This window comes from Scyliorhinus canicula, chromosome 2 (assembly GCF_902713615.1).
Source record: "Scyliorhinus canicula chromosome 2, sScyCan1.1, whole genome shotgun sequence".
In the NCBI taxonomy this organism is placed as follows: Eukaryota; Metazoa; Chordata; class Chondrichthyes; order Carcharhiniformes; family Scyliorhinidae; genus Scyliorhinus; species Scyliorhinus canicula.
In genome coordinates, this window is record NC_052147.1 from 245,051,499 (window position 1) to 245,070,562 (window position 19,064).

Consider the following 19,064-nt stretch of genomic DNA (forward strand, 5'->3'; position numbering starts at 1 on the left):
AATGAAAATAAGATTTTCTGAACCGAGAAATATTCAGCTGCCGGCATTTAACATTCAAATTCCTCAATGCAGACTTTGTTGTATGAATTTGGTCTGGATCTTACTTATTATAGTCATTTAATCAATGCTTCAGAAGTCTGTTATCATCAATTACTTTATTTTGCAGGGTGCACAATGTGGTGATGGTTTAAAAGTGCGTAACCTCTCTTGTGTCGTTCATGATGGGAAACTGCCTGATTCAGCAAAAGTGGTGGAGAATGAAATGTGTGGCAATAGACCAATTGGAATGACCAATAGTGAGTTGGAACTAAAAGTCCCTTGTTCAGTGCCTTGTCCAGGTAAGGTGTCACATGACTATCTTATATGGATACGAATTGATAGATAAATAGAGTGCTTGTGATAATTATATTGGCAATTTATTGACTTAAAGCGTGAAAACCACCACAAATTAAATTACAAGTCTTTCAAGATTTTATTACAATGCTTTGCTTCTATTTATGTCAATTTTAATGTCTTGCAACAAGTAAGAAAGATCATGGGAAGTTCATGATATTAGTATTAATACTTACAATTTGTTATGTCATTCACATCAATGGTATTGTTCCTGAGTAAGCTAATGTGATTACTGATACCTCTAGTTCGTATTATTTGGTACTATCTCTGATATTATTCAGTTCATGGAACATTGACTTGCATTTATCTTTAATGTAAACAAAATGCTTTTGAGATGCAAGCAAAAAGCACAGATGCCAAACAAAACTGATACCAGACATTGTATGAATAATGTATAATTGTGCATAATAGGATATCCAATGTTAGTTCATTTATTGAGGAAGTTTCCAGTTTAGTTAAAACCATAAAATTATTACAAAACAAAAGCAAATCACTTTGCATGCTGGAAATCTGAAATAAAAATGGCAAACACTGGGAAGGCCCATCAGGTCAGGCAGCCTGTGAGTGAGAAACAGTTCACAGTTCAGGTCAATGTCCTTTTATCAAATCCCATTAAAATTCATCAATTAATGCTTTAAGGCAGTGTGCACTTTATTGACTTCTTTCTTTCAAATGTGCATTGTTGGTGCTTAGACCGATGCAATATATATAATATAAACCACAAGATGCCAGCTGTATTTCTTTAATTCTTTGACCCTAATCATATCTGTATGAACTTTGTAATCAGTCAGTAAGTAAGTTCTGGGGGTAACTAACTGCTAATGTTGACCAATTATAGGAGCACTGGTAAAGATCTATCAGAAGGTTGCTAAAGACAGAAAGTCCCCTTTCAGCAGCTGTGCAACCAACCGTACAATGGGATTTTTAGAAGAACTCTTAGATCATAAAGAGGTCCTTCTAGGGTGGGTCAAAAGGTTAAGTTTTACAGTTCATGCTTTGGAAAGTACCACTTAATCAAGGTCTTTATCAGTTAAAAACACTTACAGTTTCTTACTTGTCAGCCACTGCATATAATTCCGATAACTCACGTGCCTCCTCTCTTTGAAATATGTTTCTGTTTTGGTTTATGTTTCCTTACAAAGGTGGTTCGAAAGGAGGTTTCAAATCAATGTTTTAAAAACAAGTTTCTAACCAAAAAAAACTTGTTTTGGTTTGATGTTACTGCTACACTACTGAAACCTCTTTACCAGTGTTACGTGGTAGCATTAAAAAGGGGCATCGAGTAACAGGGGGTCAATTCCCTACTCATTGGGCAGTAATCTGAAGGAGCAGGTTGCTTACCATATCATATGATTTACACTGCACCGGCCCTTGGAAAGAGCACCCCATCTAAGACCCCACCCCCACGACCCAGCAACCCCACCCGACACTAAGGGCAATTTTGGACACTAAGGGCAATTTATCATGGCACGTCCACCTAACCTGCACATCTTTGGACTGTGGGAGGAAACCGGAGCACCTGGAGGAAACCCACGCACACACGGGGAGAAGGTGCAGACTCCACACAGACAGTGACCCAAGCCAGAAATCGAACCTGGAACCCTGGAGTTGTGAAGCAATTGTGCTAACCACTATGCTACCATGCTGCCCCTCATGCTACCGTGCTGCCCCTTAATATAATGCTCACCCTTGACAGAATCCGTCTAATTTTCAGTCCATTGATTTTTCTGGAATACAAATCAGCCGGAATCTGAAAATGCGAGCCGACCTACCTGGGAGTGAAGACAACGTCATACCCAATTATCCCCAAGGTCCCAACTTTAAAACTTGGGCCCGAGTGAATAAAGAAGCTAATCCCACTTGTGTTCGAAATTCAATGACATACACAGAGTGCACGATTCTACGGAAACATTTCCAAGTGCTGAAGCAAGCGGGAATTGCTGCGAGTTTCACGACAATCAGCCTAGCGAGGCCGGCAACACTATCAACATTAATTGGTCCACTTAATGAGACCTCATGGTCTTCTCGCCCGAAATGCTGGCTTGCCAGCTCGCCAGCTGATTGGCCGGGACCACGCGCGCCAGCCTCCCGCTAACAAAGTCAAACAGCACTTAGGCTGCGCTTGCTCAGATAACCACAGCGAGCTCACAACAATGGCGTTGAGGAGGCTCCCCCAAGGAGCATCACTGAGGGAACTGGTGGAGGGGGGAGAGGTTGGTGGCCAGGGTGGTTGGGGGGGGGGGGGGGCACTATCAGGCATGGGGTATTGTGCAGCACATTAAACAATTTTTGCAAAAACACTATCATGCCTCTATCACTTTCTTCCACAATGCGGGCTGACCCCCGGATCCTTTGCTGGTCTCTCCAGGCATCCCCCCCCCCTCCCCATGACACCCACCCACCTTCTGTCTGTGGCACCCACCGACCCTCATGTCCCAAGAGCTGTGCCCCATCCCCTGGGTGTTCGGATGTTGGCTGCTGCCTGTGTGGTGTTGACTCCCAGGCATCCAGTGTCCAAGCATCAAGGTGCAATCGGAATGCGAGGCAATGACTCCCACATGCAACATGGCCCGCCTAACCGCGAGAACCCACTTGGCATGGGCCAAGTGCTCACTTAACCACGATTGCCAGTTCCCCATTAGCGATAGCCTTCAGCCGCGCAGCCAGAGGCCTCAACAGTTGGTGGGGGTTATGGGTGATCAGTGGGGTAGACAACCAGGGACAGCGGTTGGGGATCCATGGGTTGGCATGGTGGTGCCGTGAGTGATTGCCCTCCCCAGGTCCCCCCCCAGTGCCTCCCCTCCATCCTCCCGTGGAAGCTCACTCCTGCGGAGGGTCTGCCACACCTCGCCGAGCACAGGCGTGGCAAAGCCACGGTTTCTTTGCCTGTGAGCAAAGATGGCTACTCACTTCCTCAGCTCCCCACAGAAGCCCTCCGTCAGGTTCGCATTTTTAAAAAGGAGTACTAATCGGCACCAGCGTGACCACTTCCTGGGGAGGCCGGTGAATAACAGGAGGCGATTGGATGACGGGTGGCTCTCGTTAATTGTATGGAAATGGGGCGTTGAGATTCCCAATTCGCCTACGGGGCAGGCCGGTTGTATTACAAACGGTTTGACACCTGACACAGTTCTAGTGTTTGGCCTCTCCTGCTGTTCACCGGCCTCATTACGCTTGAGCATGAGTGCAATGAGGCTGGAAAATCACGCCCAGAAGCAGGTGTGGGATACAAACAATGGGCAGGATTCTCTGACAACCCCCCCCCCCCCCCCCCCCCCCCCCCCCCCCCCCCGGCCGGGTCAGAGAATCGCCAGGGGGCGGCGGGAATCCCACCCCGCCACCTCGACACCAGCTGCCGTATTCTCTGCTGCCATATTTTGGGCAGGGGTGGGACTCACGCCACGCCAGTTGGGGGTCGTTGGCAGCGGCCCCCCGGCGAACCCCAGGCCCTGATGAGCTAAGCGGCCATCCGTTTTTGGCTACTCTCGCCGGCATGGCTTCCATATGGTCCCAGGCGGGACCTAGCAGGTAAGTCGGCGGGGCAGTCTTTGGGGGGGTGCAGGGGGATCCAACCCCATGGTGGCCTGGCCCACGCTCGGGGCCCACTGATCTGCGGGCAGGCCTGTTCCATGAGGGCACTTCTTCCTTCCGCGCCGGGCCCCTGTAGGGCTCCGCCAAAGCCGGCACGGAGAAAAGAAACCCCTGCACATGCGTCAAAAGGCAACGGCCGATCTGCGCATGCGCGGAATCACGCCGGCGGTTCCGCGTACGCGCAAACTCACGCAGTCCCTTCGACGCTGGCTGGAGTGGCGCCAATCACTCGGGCGACCACCTAGCCCCCTAGACAGGTGAGAATTCCTCACCTTGGAGGCCCATTGACGCCGGAGTCGTTGGCGCCGGTTTTCCCGCCGGCGTGGGGACTTAGTCCCCGGAAGGGATAATCCCAGCCAATATGTTCCATTTAACTGCAGTGAACAATTTGACACCAGTAACTTCAAAGTGGATCACTGCAAGGACATGTTTTCTGCAGCCTGAAGCTGCTGTTTTGTCCAGTGAAGAGTTCTGCATTCATCGAGTTCAGACTGCTTCCCCTCCGGGTTTAAAATTTAAGGGGCCAATTTTGCTACCTGGCCTCGCTGCCTGGACAAAATGGAAAAACAATGCACCAGAATTATAGACCAACTCCTTCATTTTGACTGGAAAGCCTCATTAAAGTGAACTTGGTGTGTGCCAGAAGTTTGCGACAGTCTGTCATTTGCATACTTTGCAGAGGAGCTCTGAGCCCTTAACCACCCGCAGCAGTTTTTTCAGGCCTGAACGGGGAAGGCCCCACTGAGGCCACACTCAGCTGCATTTCCTGCCCTGTGTATCACTGACGCGCGGAGCTCCTCAGTGCAGGAAGAGATGGGGAGGCATTGGGACGCGACTTCCAGACCCCCCTCCCCACCCCCAACGCCCGAAATCACCTGTTGGGGGGGTCTTGAGCCCCCTGCACTCTACCTCACATGGGAAGGGCACCACCCAGGCCCGATTCCCAGCATGGCAAAATGCTTCCCAGACACCTTGGCACTGCCAGGGTGCCACTGTGTCAGTGCCAAGGTGCCTCGGCACCATCAGCAGTGCTAAGGTGCTATCCTGCCCATATACTAGCCATTAGTGGGCCACGGTTCACCTGAGAGATCCCCCCAAGTGCCGTTCTGCCTGCTGCCAATTTGGGGAGACCAGTACTAATCGGTGCCTGGCTGGAATCTCCTCGGAGATGCTGGTAGATCCCAGGAGCCAGTTTGGACTGGCAAAGGGATAGTTAAGTGAGTTTTAAACTTACTTAACTCAGCAAGTCTGGGTCCAGTCCATTGTGGCCGGGTTACAGATCACGATGTCTCACGAGATCTCGTTAGATCTTGTGAGGCATAACGACTGGCATAACGACCATCAGGAATGCTGGGAGAGGCCTCTTCCGGAATCTACCGGCTGCATCTTGACCCAGCTGATAAATCGCGCCCGCTGAGCGCAATAGTGAATTCAGTAACAAGGGTTGTCTGGGTGCTACAGGTAACATTCAGGGATCAAAATTATGTCCGATATGCTTAGACATTGTTTTGCTCTGAATTGTGCCAGGCATCATCTTGGTTGCATCAAGCCTGCACCCAGCCACACTTGACCAGAAATATTTGGAGCAGACAGAGCCTGGCGTTGGCTGTTAAGCAACGCTGAATTTTTTAAAATATAAATTTAGATTACCCAATTATTTTTTCCAATTAAGGGGCAATTTAGCGTGGCCAATCCACCTAGCCTGCACATCTTTGGTTGCGGGGGTGAAACCTATGCATACACAGGGAGAATGTGCAAACTACACATGGACAGTGACACAGGGCTGGGATTTGAACCCGGGTCCTCAGCGCCGTAGTCCCAGTGCTAACCACTGCACCACGTGCCGCTCCCCCAATGCTGAATTTTAATAATAATCTTTATTGTCACCAGTAGGCTTATATTAACACTGCAATGAAGTTGCTGTGAAAAGCCTGTAGTCGCCACATTCCGGCACCTGTTCGGGTACACAGAGGGATAATTTATAATGTCCAAAATTACCTAACAGCACGTCTTTCAGGACTTGTGGGAGGAAACCGAAGCACCCGGAGGAAACCCACGCAGGGAGAACGTGCAGACTCCGCACAGGCCGGGAATTGAACCTCGGACCCTGGCGCTGTGAGGCAACAGTGCTAATCACTGTGCTTCCGTACTGCCCTTTGGAGCTCAGTGGTCCAACTGATGCCTTCTCTTAACTTGCAGAGCTCAACATGCAGCAGGTGGAACATCCCAACCAGCGCTAATTAATATTATTTTAAAAATAAATTTAGGGTACCCAAATCATTTTAAGGGGCAGTTTAGCACGGCCAATCCACCTAGCCTGCACGTCTTTGGGTTGTGCGGGTGAAACACACGCAAACATGAGGAAAATGTAAAAACTCCACACAGACAGTGACTCAGGCCCAGAATCGAACCTGGGATCTCGGCACTGTGAGGCAGCAGTGCTAACCACTATGCCACCATGCTGTCCGAACCAATGCGAATCAAAGGGATCATCAATTATTTTCAGGCTAGGTGTAGTTCTTTCAACCTGCATTAAACTGCATGGAATGATATGGCAGGTGCTGAAGGTATTTTTGCTGGCTTTAAGGATCCTGCACAAACTAGTTATTCCCAGATCTGTGCACATGAGTAAGAATTCCCATTAGAATGCATTACGACTGAAATGATGTCTCGCGATCACTCAGAACAGGTTAAATCCCTAGAAAAGTGGATAGTAGGAGGTGCTGAGGTGCTGCTGGCAATCTGTGTTTCCATCATCACTCTCTTTTTTGTGTACCTCCGCTACCTTTTTAGATTGTACCTCATGGGTATCTGCAAACTAAAAAGCACAAACTGCAAAGTCTATGGGCCCTGATAATATTCCGGCAATTGTACTGAAGACTTGTGCTCCAGAACTTGCCGCACCCTAGTGCTGTTCCGGTACAGCTACAACTCTGGCATCTACCCAGAAATGTGCAAAATAGCCCAGCTGTGTCCTGTACTCAAGGAACAGGACAAATCCAACCCAGATACCGCCCAATCAGTCTACTCTCCATCATCAGCAAAGTGATGGGAAGGGTCATCAACAGTGCTATCAAGCGGCACTTCCCCAGTAATACCCTGCTCACGGAAGCCCAGTTTGTGTTCTGCCGGGGTCACTCAGCTCCTAACATTACAACCTTGGTTCAAGCATGGAGGAAAGAGCTGAATTCCAGAGGTGAGGTGGCAGTGGTTGCCTTTGACATCAAGGCAGCATTTAACCGAGTATGGCATCAAGGAGCTTGAGCTAAACTGGAGTCAATGGGAATCGGGGAAAACTATCCGCTGGTTAGAGTCATACATGGGACAAAGGAAGCTAGCTCTGGTGGTTGGACGTCAATCATCTCAGCTGCAGGACATCACTGCAGGATTTCCTCACGATAGTGTCCTTGGCACAACCATCTTCAGCTGCTTCATCAATGACCTTCCTTCCATCATAAGGTCAGAAGTGGTGATGTTCGCAGATGACTGTATAATGTTCAACACCATTCATGACTCCTCAGATAATGAAGCAGTCCATGTCCAATGCAGCATGACCTGGACAATATCTAGGTTTGGACTGACAAGTGGTGATTTACATTCATGCCACACAAGCGCCAGGCAATGACTATCTCCTACAAGAGAGGATCTAACCACCGCCCCTTGACAGTCAATGGTATTACCATCGCAGAATCCCCCACAATCAACATTCTGGGGGTTACTATTTATCAGAAATTGAATTGAACTAGTCATATTAATACTGTAGCTACCAGAGTAGGTTTAAGGCGAGGAATCCTATGGTGAGTAAGTCACCTCCTGACCTCCCAAAGCTTGTCCAGCATTTGCAAACCACAAGTCAGAAACGTAACGGAATACTCTTCACTTGCCTGGATGAGTACAGCTCCAACAACCCTCAAGAAGCTCAGCACCATCCAGGATAAAGCAACCCGCTTGATTAACACCCCTTCCACAAACATTCAAACCATCCACCATTGACGAACAGCGGCAGTCATGTGGAACATCTACAAGATGCACTGCAGTAACTCACTAAGGTTCCTTAGACATCACCTTCCAAACTCATGACCACTGCCATCTAGAAGGACAAGAGCAGCAGATACCTGCGAACTCCACAATCTGGAGGTTCCCCTCTAGGTTACTGAACACCTTGACTTGGAAATATGTCGCCGTTCCTTTGCTGTCGCTTGAGCAGAATCCTGGAACTCTCAGCCTTTGTGTATACCTCCATGTCAGGGACTGCAGCTGTTCAAGAAGACAGCTCACCACCACCTCTTGAAGGGCAACTAGGGATGGGCAATAAATGCTGGCTTAGTCATCGAGTCCCACATCCTTTAAATTAATTTTTAAAATAAGAATAAGATTGCGGTAATAGAATGGAAAGTAAGAGGTACGTGTCTACAACTTGCAATTCAGAGGCAATTCCTACCTGAGGCACAGGTGGGATGTGAGATAAAGGATTATATGAGAGCATACCATCATCTTCTATGCCTCTTGCTACTGCCTCAGTCTCCTAATAATGGTCGGCACCATTTGGTTGAAGTGACTGTAATGGTTGAATAACTGTCAAATGTGAAAGCTGTGAAATTTGGGTGTGAGTCTTGTGGTAGTGTCAAGCGTGTGAGGGTGTGAAAAACGCCAAGTACGAGTTTTGATTGATCGAGATTGTTGATGAGTGTGTGATGAGGTTTGAAAACTCACTCACTTGACTTTGATGTGTGAGATCTTTGAACTTCATTCAAGCTGCTTCCAGGACCTTGGGGGTTTACTCCTGGTTTTGACCACCATTGCTCCCACTGCAGCTGGATGAAGTTCACTTCCTGCAGAGCCTGTTCCAGCTACAATGCTGGAAGAGGTGCAGGCTGACATGAAGCAGTGTACAACAGTTTGAAGTGAGGCAAGGTAATTAGGATATTGGGATACTCTGTCGCTGTGTGCAGCCAATGAACAGCACAGTTCATAATAGCTGCATGCAGAAATCATTAGAATGAACAGCCAGCATAGTTGGCAATGGCATGCTGCCTACCCCCAATGGATGCAGGCTAACAGTGCAGCTCAATCCCTGCACCCATTTTTAGGGGCTGTCCAATTTAGCCCTCATTGAGTTCTGAAGGTGTGGCAGAAATTAAGTGCCAAGCCGGCAATTTTCTTGAAGTTTCTTTTCTTTGGCTGACCTTTTCCTGTTTTTGCTGTGGTCTCAAGTTGCTGTGTGTTTCTGCTTTGATTCTGTTGTTGGTCTGCACTACTACTGATTGGTTTGTTGTGTGCCTGGCTAAGGTGGCTGAAGTCACTGGAAATGTCTGGAAGCAGAAGAAGTCAAAGCAAGAATTTTCATGTCAGATACTTGAGTAAATATTGATAAGAAACATGGAAAATGGGAGAATATTCTGAGCCATGGCCATAAGTGGCTAAGATGTGGTAAGATGAGCATTGCAGCAGGTCACATAGATGGGCACAGCGCAGTGCACAGCCGTGGCATGAGGGCATGTAGGGTCATGGGAGGGCATGAGGTGGCATGGATGAAGTGGGTTCTGGAGGGGTGACGCTAGACTGTTATTCTGTTTTTAAATTAAAGTTCCACAGCATCAAGTTGAATCTTTTAAAAATCTGCCTGGGTGCTCCAAACTTTTTCCCCCGGGTCGGTTGGACCTGCCCCACCTTCTTCCAAGGCGACCAGGCCAAGCCGGCAATTTTCCCAAATCCCACTACCTGCCTTGAGGATGAAATTCCAGGCCAATTTTCATGCTAACACACAGGTTGCAATCAACCACTTTGCACCACCTTGCTTACTAGCCACGGAGTGGCTAAGTATCTGATCTAATCGTCAGTGGATACTCATTAGGAACTTGTTGAAAACTTATATACTGATGACTTAAGTTAGTATTAATTGTCATCGTTGGGGGATGAAACATTATTTCCTCACAGGCAGGAGAGAATGGTCACTATGTCGATACACAGTTCCAGAGCTGAGCACCCCCACCTCTCCACACCCCGCCATGAGGGATAAGTGTATTTATTATTAGCAGTAAACCAGTACTGTCTAGTCTCCCAACTAATCGTTCATCTCCAGCTGTTACAAACGTGACCAAAATGAATTCAGTGCATTCATGAACTCGTCTGAACTTTTTCGAGCACAAAGTATAGGCTGGCAGTTCACACACTGAATGCTGCAACATCAGAGGTGCTGTGTTTCCAATAAGATGGCAAAATCACTACTATCAGCTGGATGGGAATGATGCCACGACACTACTTAGAAGTACTGAACTAGAGTTGTCTCTTGCGCCTGTCTAATAATAATTCCCCAACCAACATCACTGAGAAAAACTGATTGTTCAGGGTCTACATTGCAGTTTGTGGAACCTTGCTGTCAGCATGTTAACTGCCACATTTCATGTATTAACACAATAAAGTGCATTGGAATGTCTTTAGGAGTATTCTCTAAATCCAAATTTTACTTTCCTCATGCTTTCTTGCAGATATTTATGCTTTGAAATTTCTTCCCCACCCTCTATTTGAACTATTCTTCAGATAATTTTTAGCAGTCCGTCAATCTTTCACACTGATGAGCAATTGGCCGATGTATTTCACTGAAAACAAGAAGTGTTTATGTACAAGTAATATTGTTACAAATGTGTAAATGTCTCATTCAGTGCATGAATCGTATTTGTACATTTTGCATCTGGGCATTCTTGTTATAAAATATTTTGATTGCAACCGCCAGGTGACTGTCACCTAACCGAGTGGTCATCATGGAGTTCATGCCAGCTGATCTGCCTCGATGGAAAGAGATTTGAAACCTCGGGACGCCAAACCCATTCCAGAGCTGTGATTGTTCAGGCATTAGGAAACCAGGATAACTGCCCTGAACAAATATGGGAGCAGAGGTCTTGCACAGGTAAGGACAAGTCTAAAATGCCATTACTAATTTTGCTTGGAAATGTAACTAGCAGATTTATGATCAACTAAATTGTAAAATCATCACTGTATTAATTTCGCTAATTACAATGTTTTTGAAGGAATGCAATACAGGCACAATATCTCAAAATTGGCAACCTCGGGATCAATTCTGTGCTGGATTTCAGATCTTGCTGTATTTCAGTGAAACAATTTGGAATCTTAATTAATAGTGTAAGGGTCCTGTTTACTTCCTGTCTATTACACTATTTCCCCTTTTATTTATGTTGTTATATTTTTGATCCATGGATGATTTATGGACACGTGCCTTTAAGGCATCCTGTATCTTTAATTCAAGCAGAAGAAAGCAGTGACCTATGCCTTTAATTCAAGCAGGGGATTTCAGCAGCAGGCGATTTCACTGTGCTAGTTTGTGCTTCTTTATACCGGAGTTGCAGACTGACTGGCACCAATGACAGAGATTGGCTGGGACTCGGTTTACTGGATTTGGCTGGTGTCCAATGAATTGACCCAAAAGGCTGTTCTTTGACCAGTATCAGGTGGTGCTTGAATCTGATCCCTCTGGAATGTTTTTCAGAGCTCCAAAGGCTCCAGTTTGGTTTCAGTTTTGATTCTGGCAGCCTGATGAAGAGATAGAGCATAGAACATACAGTGCAGAAGGAGGTCATTTGGCCCATCGAGTCTGCTCCGACCCACTTATGCCCCCACTTCCACCCTATCCCTATAACCCAATAACCCCTCCTAACACTTCTTGGACACTAAGCGCAATTTAGCATGGCCAATCCACATAACCTGAACGTCTTTGGACTGGATCTAACAAACACTCTTCAAAAATGATCCAACTAATTCTCTCCATTAGGCCACTGTGAGGGCTGGCTCCGTCTCCAACACGTCTGGGTGGCGTTCTCTTGAGACTGCGGAGGCCCGAAGTCAAACCCTGAGCGGAAAACATGGTTTGATGTGAAATTGAGTGTCTTTACAAAACATAGAGGCCTGTATGCGAACCTCAAGCCGAACATCCAATTTAATGAGAAATAAAGTGTGTCCCCAGAAAACCTGCTGCCTCGGAGTAGTGCATTTTCTAAACTACAGGGATTTTGAACGAATGACTCTACAAAGAAGATCATTACTGGCTGTAACCCAGGACTTTAACCAGCAAGCATGCTGTGATAAAAGTGTGCTAAACTAACCATCATCTGATGCAAAGACTCTAATCTTTTGACATTTATCGTTATTATTTTTACCCCCGTCCACCTGTTTGTGTTTGTCTGCCTTGTGTGTGTGGGTTGAGGATGGGCCAGTTAAAGTGGATAGTAGGAATTAACTTGTTATTATCGAGTTGTATTTACTGGGTACTTCATAATAGTTCTTGGTATCAATAAACAGTAATTGTGTTTCAACTTACAAACCTGGTGACTGTAATTATTGGGCATCTGAACGCCAAAGACTTCAGGACTACCACGATGCTCAAGGAACACTATCAGGGTGCCAGACTGGCAGTGCCAAAGTGCCTGGCTGCCAGAGGGAGTGAAAAGGTGCCAACATGCCTTGTTCCCAACAACTTGGGGTGTCTCTAATGGCCTGGTAGACACCCCGAGGTGCCATTAGATTGGTCCAAATTAGATTAGAGTACCATTTAGTTCTGGTCATGTGGACCAGAACTAAATGGTACTCTGCAGAGATCTCCAAGGCATGCCGTTAGTACCCTGCAATGGGAAGAATCCCATGAATGCATATTTAAATGAACCTAATTGCTCATATAAATGTGCTGATCTAGGTCATGCCCAGCGAGGGCACGATCCAGATCACAACGTGTCGTGAGATTTTGTTAAATCGTGCAAAATGTTTTGAGCATCACAAATCAAAGGCCTTGGGTGGGATTCTCTGACCCCCCCCCCCCCCCCCGGGCCTGGTCGGAGAATCGAATCGCCGGGGGGCGGCGTGAATCCTGCCCTGCCGCTCCGATGTTTGCTGCCATATTCTCAGGCGGCTGTTTTTGGGCGGGGGCAGGGATCGCGCCACGCCAAACCGGGGCCGTTGGCAGCGCCCCCCCCCCCTCGGCAATTCTCCGGGCCCCGATGGGCCGAGCGGCCATCCGTTTTCGGCCAGTCCCGCCAGCGCGAAATAGACAAGGCCCATACCGGCGGGACCTGGCTTAGAACATAGAACATAGAACAGTACAGAACAGGCCCTTCAGCCCTCGATGTTGTGCCGAGCAATGATCACCCTACTCAAACCCACGTATCCACCCTATACCCGTAACCCAACAACCCCCCCTTAACCTTACTTTTTAGGATACTACCGGCAATTTAGCATGGCCAATCCACCTAACCCGCACATCTTTGGACTGTGGGAGGAAACCGGAGCACCCGGAGGAAACCCACGCACACACGGGGAGGACGTGCAGACTCCACACAGACAGTGACCCAGCCGGGAATCGAATCTGGGACCCTGGAGCTGTGAAGCATTTATGCTAACCACCATGCTACCATGCTGCTTGGAGGGCGGTTCGTGGGGTCCTCGGGCGGGAGTGATCTGCGTGGCCTGGCCCGCGATCAGGGCCCACCAATCTGAGGGTGGGCCTGTGCCATGGGGCATGCTTTCCCTCCGTGCCCGCCTCTGTAAGGCTCTGCGATGGCCGGCACGGAGAAGAGACCCCCTGCACGTGCTCAGGAAACATGCCTGCGCATGCGCCAATTCGTGCCAGCCAGCGGAGGCAGTTGACAAGGCGCCAAACCCTCCAGTGCCGGCCTAGTCCCTGGAAGTACGGAGGATTCCGCACCTTCCAGGAGGCCCAACGCCGGAGTGGTTCACGGTACTCTTTGGCACCACTACGGGCCGCCCCGCCGATTGTGGGAAAATCCCGGCCCTTGTGGCAACACCAAGTTGGGCGCGATGAGGCTGATGAATCACTCCTGCTGTTTTATGTCAAATCTTCATTTTGTTTCCTCCAACCCACAATGAGTAAATGAGTTTCAAAAATTTAGCTGAGATTTTATCGGAAAGTGTTGTTGTTTATTTCTCACATCCATTCCTCTCATCATTTTGGATCCTTCCTTGCTCGAGGCTACTGTGATGATGTCAGTCAAGAACATGCCATGAGCCATTTATTCTACCACGCTACAATGAATATAATGAAATGATTGTTCCATCTTTTATATTGCATGTTTTAGTTCCCTGTTGTTGACCATTTAATGTAATGTTTTTGAATTTACCGTGATATTAGTGATAATTCACATTCAACAGAGATTGTGTTTGAGATCAGTATCAAAATTGCAAGCATAGTGAGAACAGAAGCAAGAAAGAAACTAGCTCTAGCTTGATAGCCCATGCCATTTTTATATTTAGAAAGTGGTGAGTCATCAAAGATTAATGTTGCGAGCTAAGCGTCTTCTATAAAGACATAGCTGTTTGAACAAGAGCAATTTGAGGGGTGCAAAAGAGAGAGCAAACATTTAATGGCCACACATTTGCAGTATTTCATGTGAATGACTGCATTAACCTGCCAGACACCTGAAGGGGAGCAGTAGGGAATTACAACAAGGCAGTTAAACATATAAAATACTGTAAAGCTATGTTATAGCCATGGAAAGTTAGTAACAGAGAGATACAAAACGAGAGGACAATTATCTGAAAAAAGGGACATCAGAGAATGGGAAGCAGCATTTCATGCATTATTGAGCCTGTATTCTGTTCCAAAAGCTCTCTGTTCTGTACCAAACAAGTTTAGCAGAAGAAAAACACAAGGCCTGAGCAGGATCATGTACAGAGCTGGGAAATTCCACTCAACAATAAGGCAGCATGGGTACTTTCCAGATTTGTGTTTACAAGGAAAATAAAGTGACAGTGTATAAGACATAATCATGTGTTATTCTTTTCAAGTTCAATGTGCCACCTACTTACTTTCTGCAACTTTGTGATGGTGCTGCTAGTGCAGGCAGTGCCGAGCTGATATTTTAGAGTTGGCAGAGTTTATCAGATCAGGATGTAAGGGTGTCAGTGCAGATTCTAGCTGTCCCATTATTGTTTAACCCTTGTGGTCAACACCTGGGGATGCAGAACGGCCTATGTGGTTCACTGTCATTACAAGTGTGGGTATTTGTATTCAATGTTAGGTGTTGAGAAACAGCAAAAGTGTTGCTGTCAGCTAATATAACAAGAAACATGATCCAAGAACAAACATATTCAAATGCAGCACTGGAAAAGAGCTGCTGCAGCTGGTATGAAGTATCAGTAATTTTAAATCTTTCAAGATCATGAATAGAGTTGTATCTGATAATGAAGAGAAAGTGCAGCTGCCCTTTGGAAATGTTTGCTGTAGGTGGGGAATATTAGCACATCGATTAGTACATTTCTCATGCACTTGATTCTTAAGCAGAGCAGTGAGATGGCTGAGGCAGTTTGAAACTAGAACTAGGGGTCACTGAAGGTCTCCCTTTTAAGGCCGAGATGAGATTTTGCTTTTAATCTCTGGGGATCGTATAATTTGTGGAATTCTCTTCCCCAGAAAGCAGTTGGGGCTGGCTCATTGAATTTATTCAAGGCAGGTTTAGAGATTTATAAAAGACAAGGGAGGCAAAAGTTGTGGAGACGGCAGGCAAGAAGGTGGAGTTGAATCGCAACCAGATGGGCCATGATCTTATTGAATAGTGGAGAAGGCATCCTACCCTAGATTCTACTCTCATGCTGCTGAATCATTCCCTGCTTTGTTGCTACCCATTTTCTTTCCATAGCCACTGACTGAAAGTTCCTTCATGGACTTTCACTGGCCTTGGTTCGACAAAGCATGAATGTTGCTCCCCACTTTATATTCCGCTCACCACCAAATTGTGGTGCCTCTGAAGCCAGCTTGCTCACCTGCTTCTCTTGTAATTTCTTCTTCTAATCTCTACCTGCCATTTAATTTAGGATGAAAGTCATATCTCTCATTTGACCTCATTCCTTCTTCCTCTTGGGCAGTCACTTGAGATTGAGGATGCTCCCACTCCAGTTTGATGAGCCCTTAGATAGCTGAAACTTGCATGATCTGCAGACTATGCCACATGTGACGCAGGGTGGTGCTTGGAAGAATGGGTTTTTGGGAGATGGGTTTGTGAACAATACCGGGTGGCACGGTAGCACAGTTGTTATCACTGTTGTTTAACAGCTCTAGGGTCACAGGTTCGATTCCTGGCTTGGGTCACTGTCTGTGTGGAGTCTGCACATTCTCCCATGTCTGCGTGGGTTTCCTCCATGTGCTCCGGTTTCCTTCCACAGTCCAAAGATGTGCAGGTTAGGTGGATTTGTTTATTGTCACGTGTACCGAGGTACAGTGAAAAGTATTTTTCTGCGAGCAGCTCAAACAGATCATTTAATAATGATAATAATCTTTTGTTGTCACAAGTATGAAGTTTCTGTGAAAAGCCCCTAATCGCCACATTCCGGCGCCTGTTCGGGAAAGCTGGTACGAGAATTGAACCCGCGCTGCTGGCCTTGTTCTGCATCACAAACCAGCTTTCTAGCCCACTGAGCTAAACTATCCTCGAGTCTAAGTGGGTTTCCTCCGAGTGCTCCAGTTTTCTCCCACAGTCCAAAGTTGTGCAGGTTAGGTGGATTGGCCGTGATAAATTGCCCTTAGTGTCCACAAAGGTGAGGTGGGGTTACTGGGTTACAGGAACAGGGTGGAGGCATGGGCTTAAGTCGAATGCTCTTTCCAAGAGACAGTGCAGACTTGATGGGCCGAGTGGCTTCCTTCTGCACTGTAAATTCTATGATTGTATTATGAAATCGAATACGACACTGAACCACAGGAAGAGATCTTTAATCTGGTGACCATAAATTTGACGAAGGAGGTAGGTTTCAATGAGGATGGCAAGATAGGTAGAGAGCAGTGGGGAGGGAATTCCAGAGCTCAGGACCTGGGCAACTGCAGGCATGGCCATTCATACTGTATTGATTAAAATCAAGGATGCACAGGAGACCAGAATTAGAGGAGCTTAGACACCTCTGTGAGTTGTGGAATCAGAGAAGATTACAAAGATGAGGAGTGGCATGGGCATAGAGTGATTTTAAAAGAAGGATGAGAATTTTAAAACCAAGATGTTGCTTTACTGGGAGACAATGTAGGTCAGCGAGCACAGGGGGATAGATGAATGGGACTTGGTGCCAGTTAGGACAGGAGTAGCAAAGTTTTAGATGATCCCAAATTTACAGAGGGTAGAATGACGTGGGAGACCAGACTGGAGTGCATTGGAGTAGTTAAGCCTAGAGGTAACAATGGCATGAATGATAATTTCAGCAGCAGATCAGCTGAGGAAGGGCAAAGAAGAGTTTTGTTATGGAGGAGAAAATGGACAATCTTAGTGACAGGCTTATATGTAGTTGGAAGCTCAGCAGAGGATCACAAGTTTACAGAGTCAGGTTTAGTCAGTTGCCAGGGAGATGGATGAAGCTGGTAGCTAGGGAACAGCATTAGTCTTTCATAAGTTTCTGGCTGATCCAGTATTCGATCAAAGTACCTGCTCTCCCCACCGCCCCAACCTGCAGTGGAAGATGGCGCATAACTGCAGAGAAAGAGAAAGAAACGGAGGGAGACCGCTGGACCTGTGGCCTCTCATCGTTGCAAAGCAGCAGGCACTGGACCTGGTTGGTGGGCCCGGAGAGAGGGCAATTGCCGAGGTGGAGGTCAGCATTGGGCAACCAACTGAATCAGCACTGGGTTGTGGTGTCCCTATGGCATGCGAGGCACAAATCCCACACCACCCTCTCACCACCTGCTCACCAACAACCTCCTCCGCACCATCCCTCAACACCAACATCCTCTGCACCATCCCCTCACCACCAACCTCCTCCCCACTATCCCCTCACCAACCCCTCACAACCCACACACCACCCCCTGACCACCCAACCTCCCCGCAACACCCCCACATCACCTCTGGACCACCACCCAGCACCCCAACCTACGATCCATAAGACTATAATACAATAAGACATCGGAGCAGAATTAGGCCACTAGTAGTTTTCCCTACAAGTGGAAACATCCTCTCCACGTCCTCTCTATCCATGCCTCGCAGTATCCTGGAAGTTTCAATAAGATCCCCCTCATCCTTCTAAACTCCAATGAGTACAGACCCAGAGTCCTCAACCGTTCTTCATACAACAAGCTCTTCATTCCAGGGATCATTCTCATTTTTCATTTTCATTTCATTTCATTTTTATTTCATTTCATTTCATTCTTGTGAAACTCCTCTGGACCCTTTCCAAGGCCAACACATCCTTCCTCAGAAAATGGGATCAGAGCCTTATATAGCCTCAGAAGTACATCTCTGATCTTGAATTCTAGCCCTCTTGACATGAATGCTAACATTGCATTTGCCTTCCTAACTGCTGACCGAACCTGCACGTTAACTTTAAGGGAATCATGAACAAGGACTCCCAAGTCCCTTTGTGCTTCTGATTTCCTAAGCATCTCCCCATTTAGAAAATAGTCTGTTTCTCCATTTCTCCTTCCAAAGTGCATAACCCCACACTTTTCCACATTGTATTTCATCGGCCACTTCTTTGCCCACTCTCCTAGCCTGGCCAAATCCTTTTGCAGCCCCCCCCCCCCTCCCCCCCCCCCCCCCCCCCGCTTCCTCAATACTACCTGTCCCTCTACAGATCTTTGTAGCATCTGCAAACTGAGCAACAGTGCCTTCAGTACCTTCCTCCAGATCATTAATGTGTATTGTGAAAAGTTGTGGTCCCAGCACAGACCCCTGAGACACACCACTAGTCACCGGCTGCTATCCTAAAAAACATCCCTTTATCCCCACTCTCTCCCTTCTGCCAATCAGCTAATCCTTGATACATACCAGGATCTTACCCTGAACACCATGAGCTCTTAATTTGTATAACAATCTCCTTTGCGGCACCTTGTCAAAGGCCTTCAGGAAATCTAAATAAATCACATCCATTGGTTCTCCTTTGTCTAACTTGCTTGTTACTTCCTCAAAGAACTCTAAAAGATTTGTCAGACATGACCTCCCTTTGGCAAAGCCGTGCTGACTCAGTCCTATTTTACCATGCACTTCCAAGTACTCCGCAATCTCATCTTTGAACTCTAAAATCTTACCAATGACCGAGGTCAGGCTAACTGGCTTATAATTTCCCGTCTTCTGCCTCCCTCCCTTCTT

General features: G+C 47.0%; 1 protein-coding gene across 5 annotated transcripts in view; it reads left to right on the forward strand.

Annotated features, from left to right (window-relative positions):
- Positions 1–19,064, forward strand: part of thsd7ba (thrombospondin, type I, domain containing 7Ba) — a 1,373,128-nt gene that overhangs the window by 1,297,973 nt on the left and 56,091 nt on the right. For 4 of the 5 annotated variants that reach the window (XM_038789927.1, XM_038789926.1, XM_038789930.1 and 1 more), the window contains 2 exons: positions 167–338; positions 10,718–10,891. In XM_038789927.1, the coding sequence (XP_038645855.1) occupies positions 167–338; positions 10,718–10,891 (346 nt within the window). Of the gene's footprint in view, positions 1–166; positions 339–10,717; positions 10,892–11,770; positions 12,269–19,064 lie in introns of those variants that run through there. The other variant, XM_038789931.1, reaches the window with a different exon arrangement.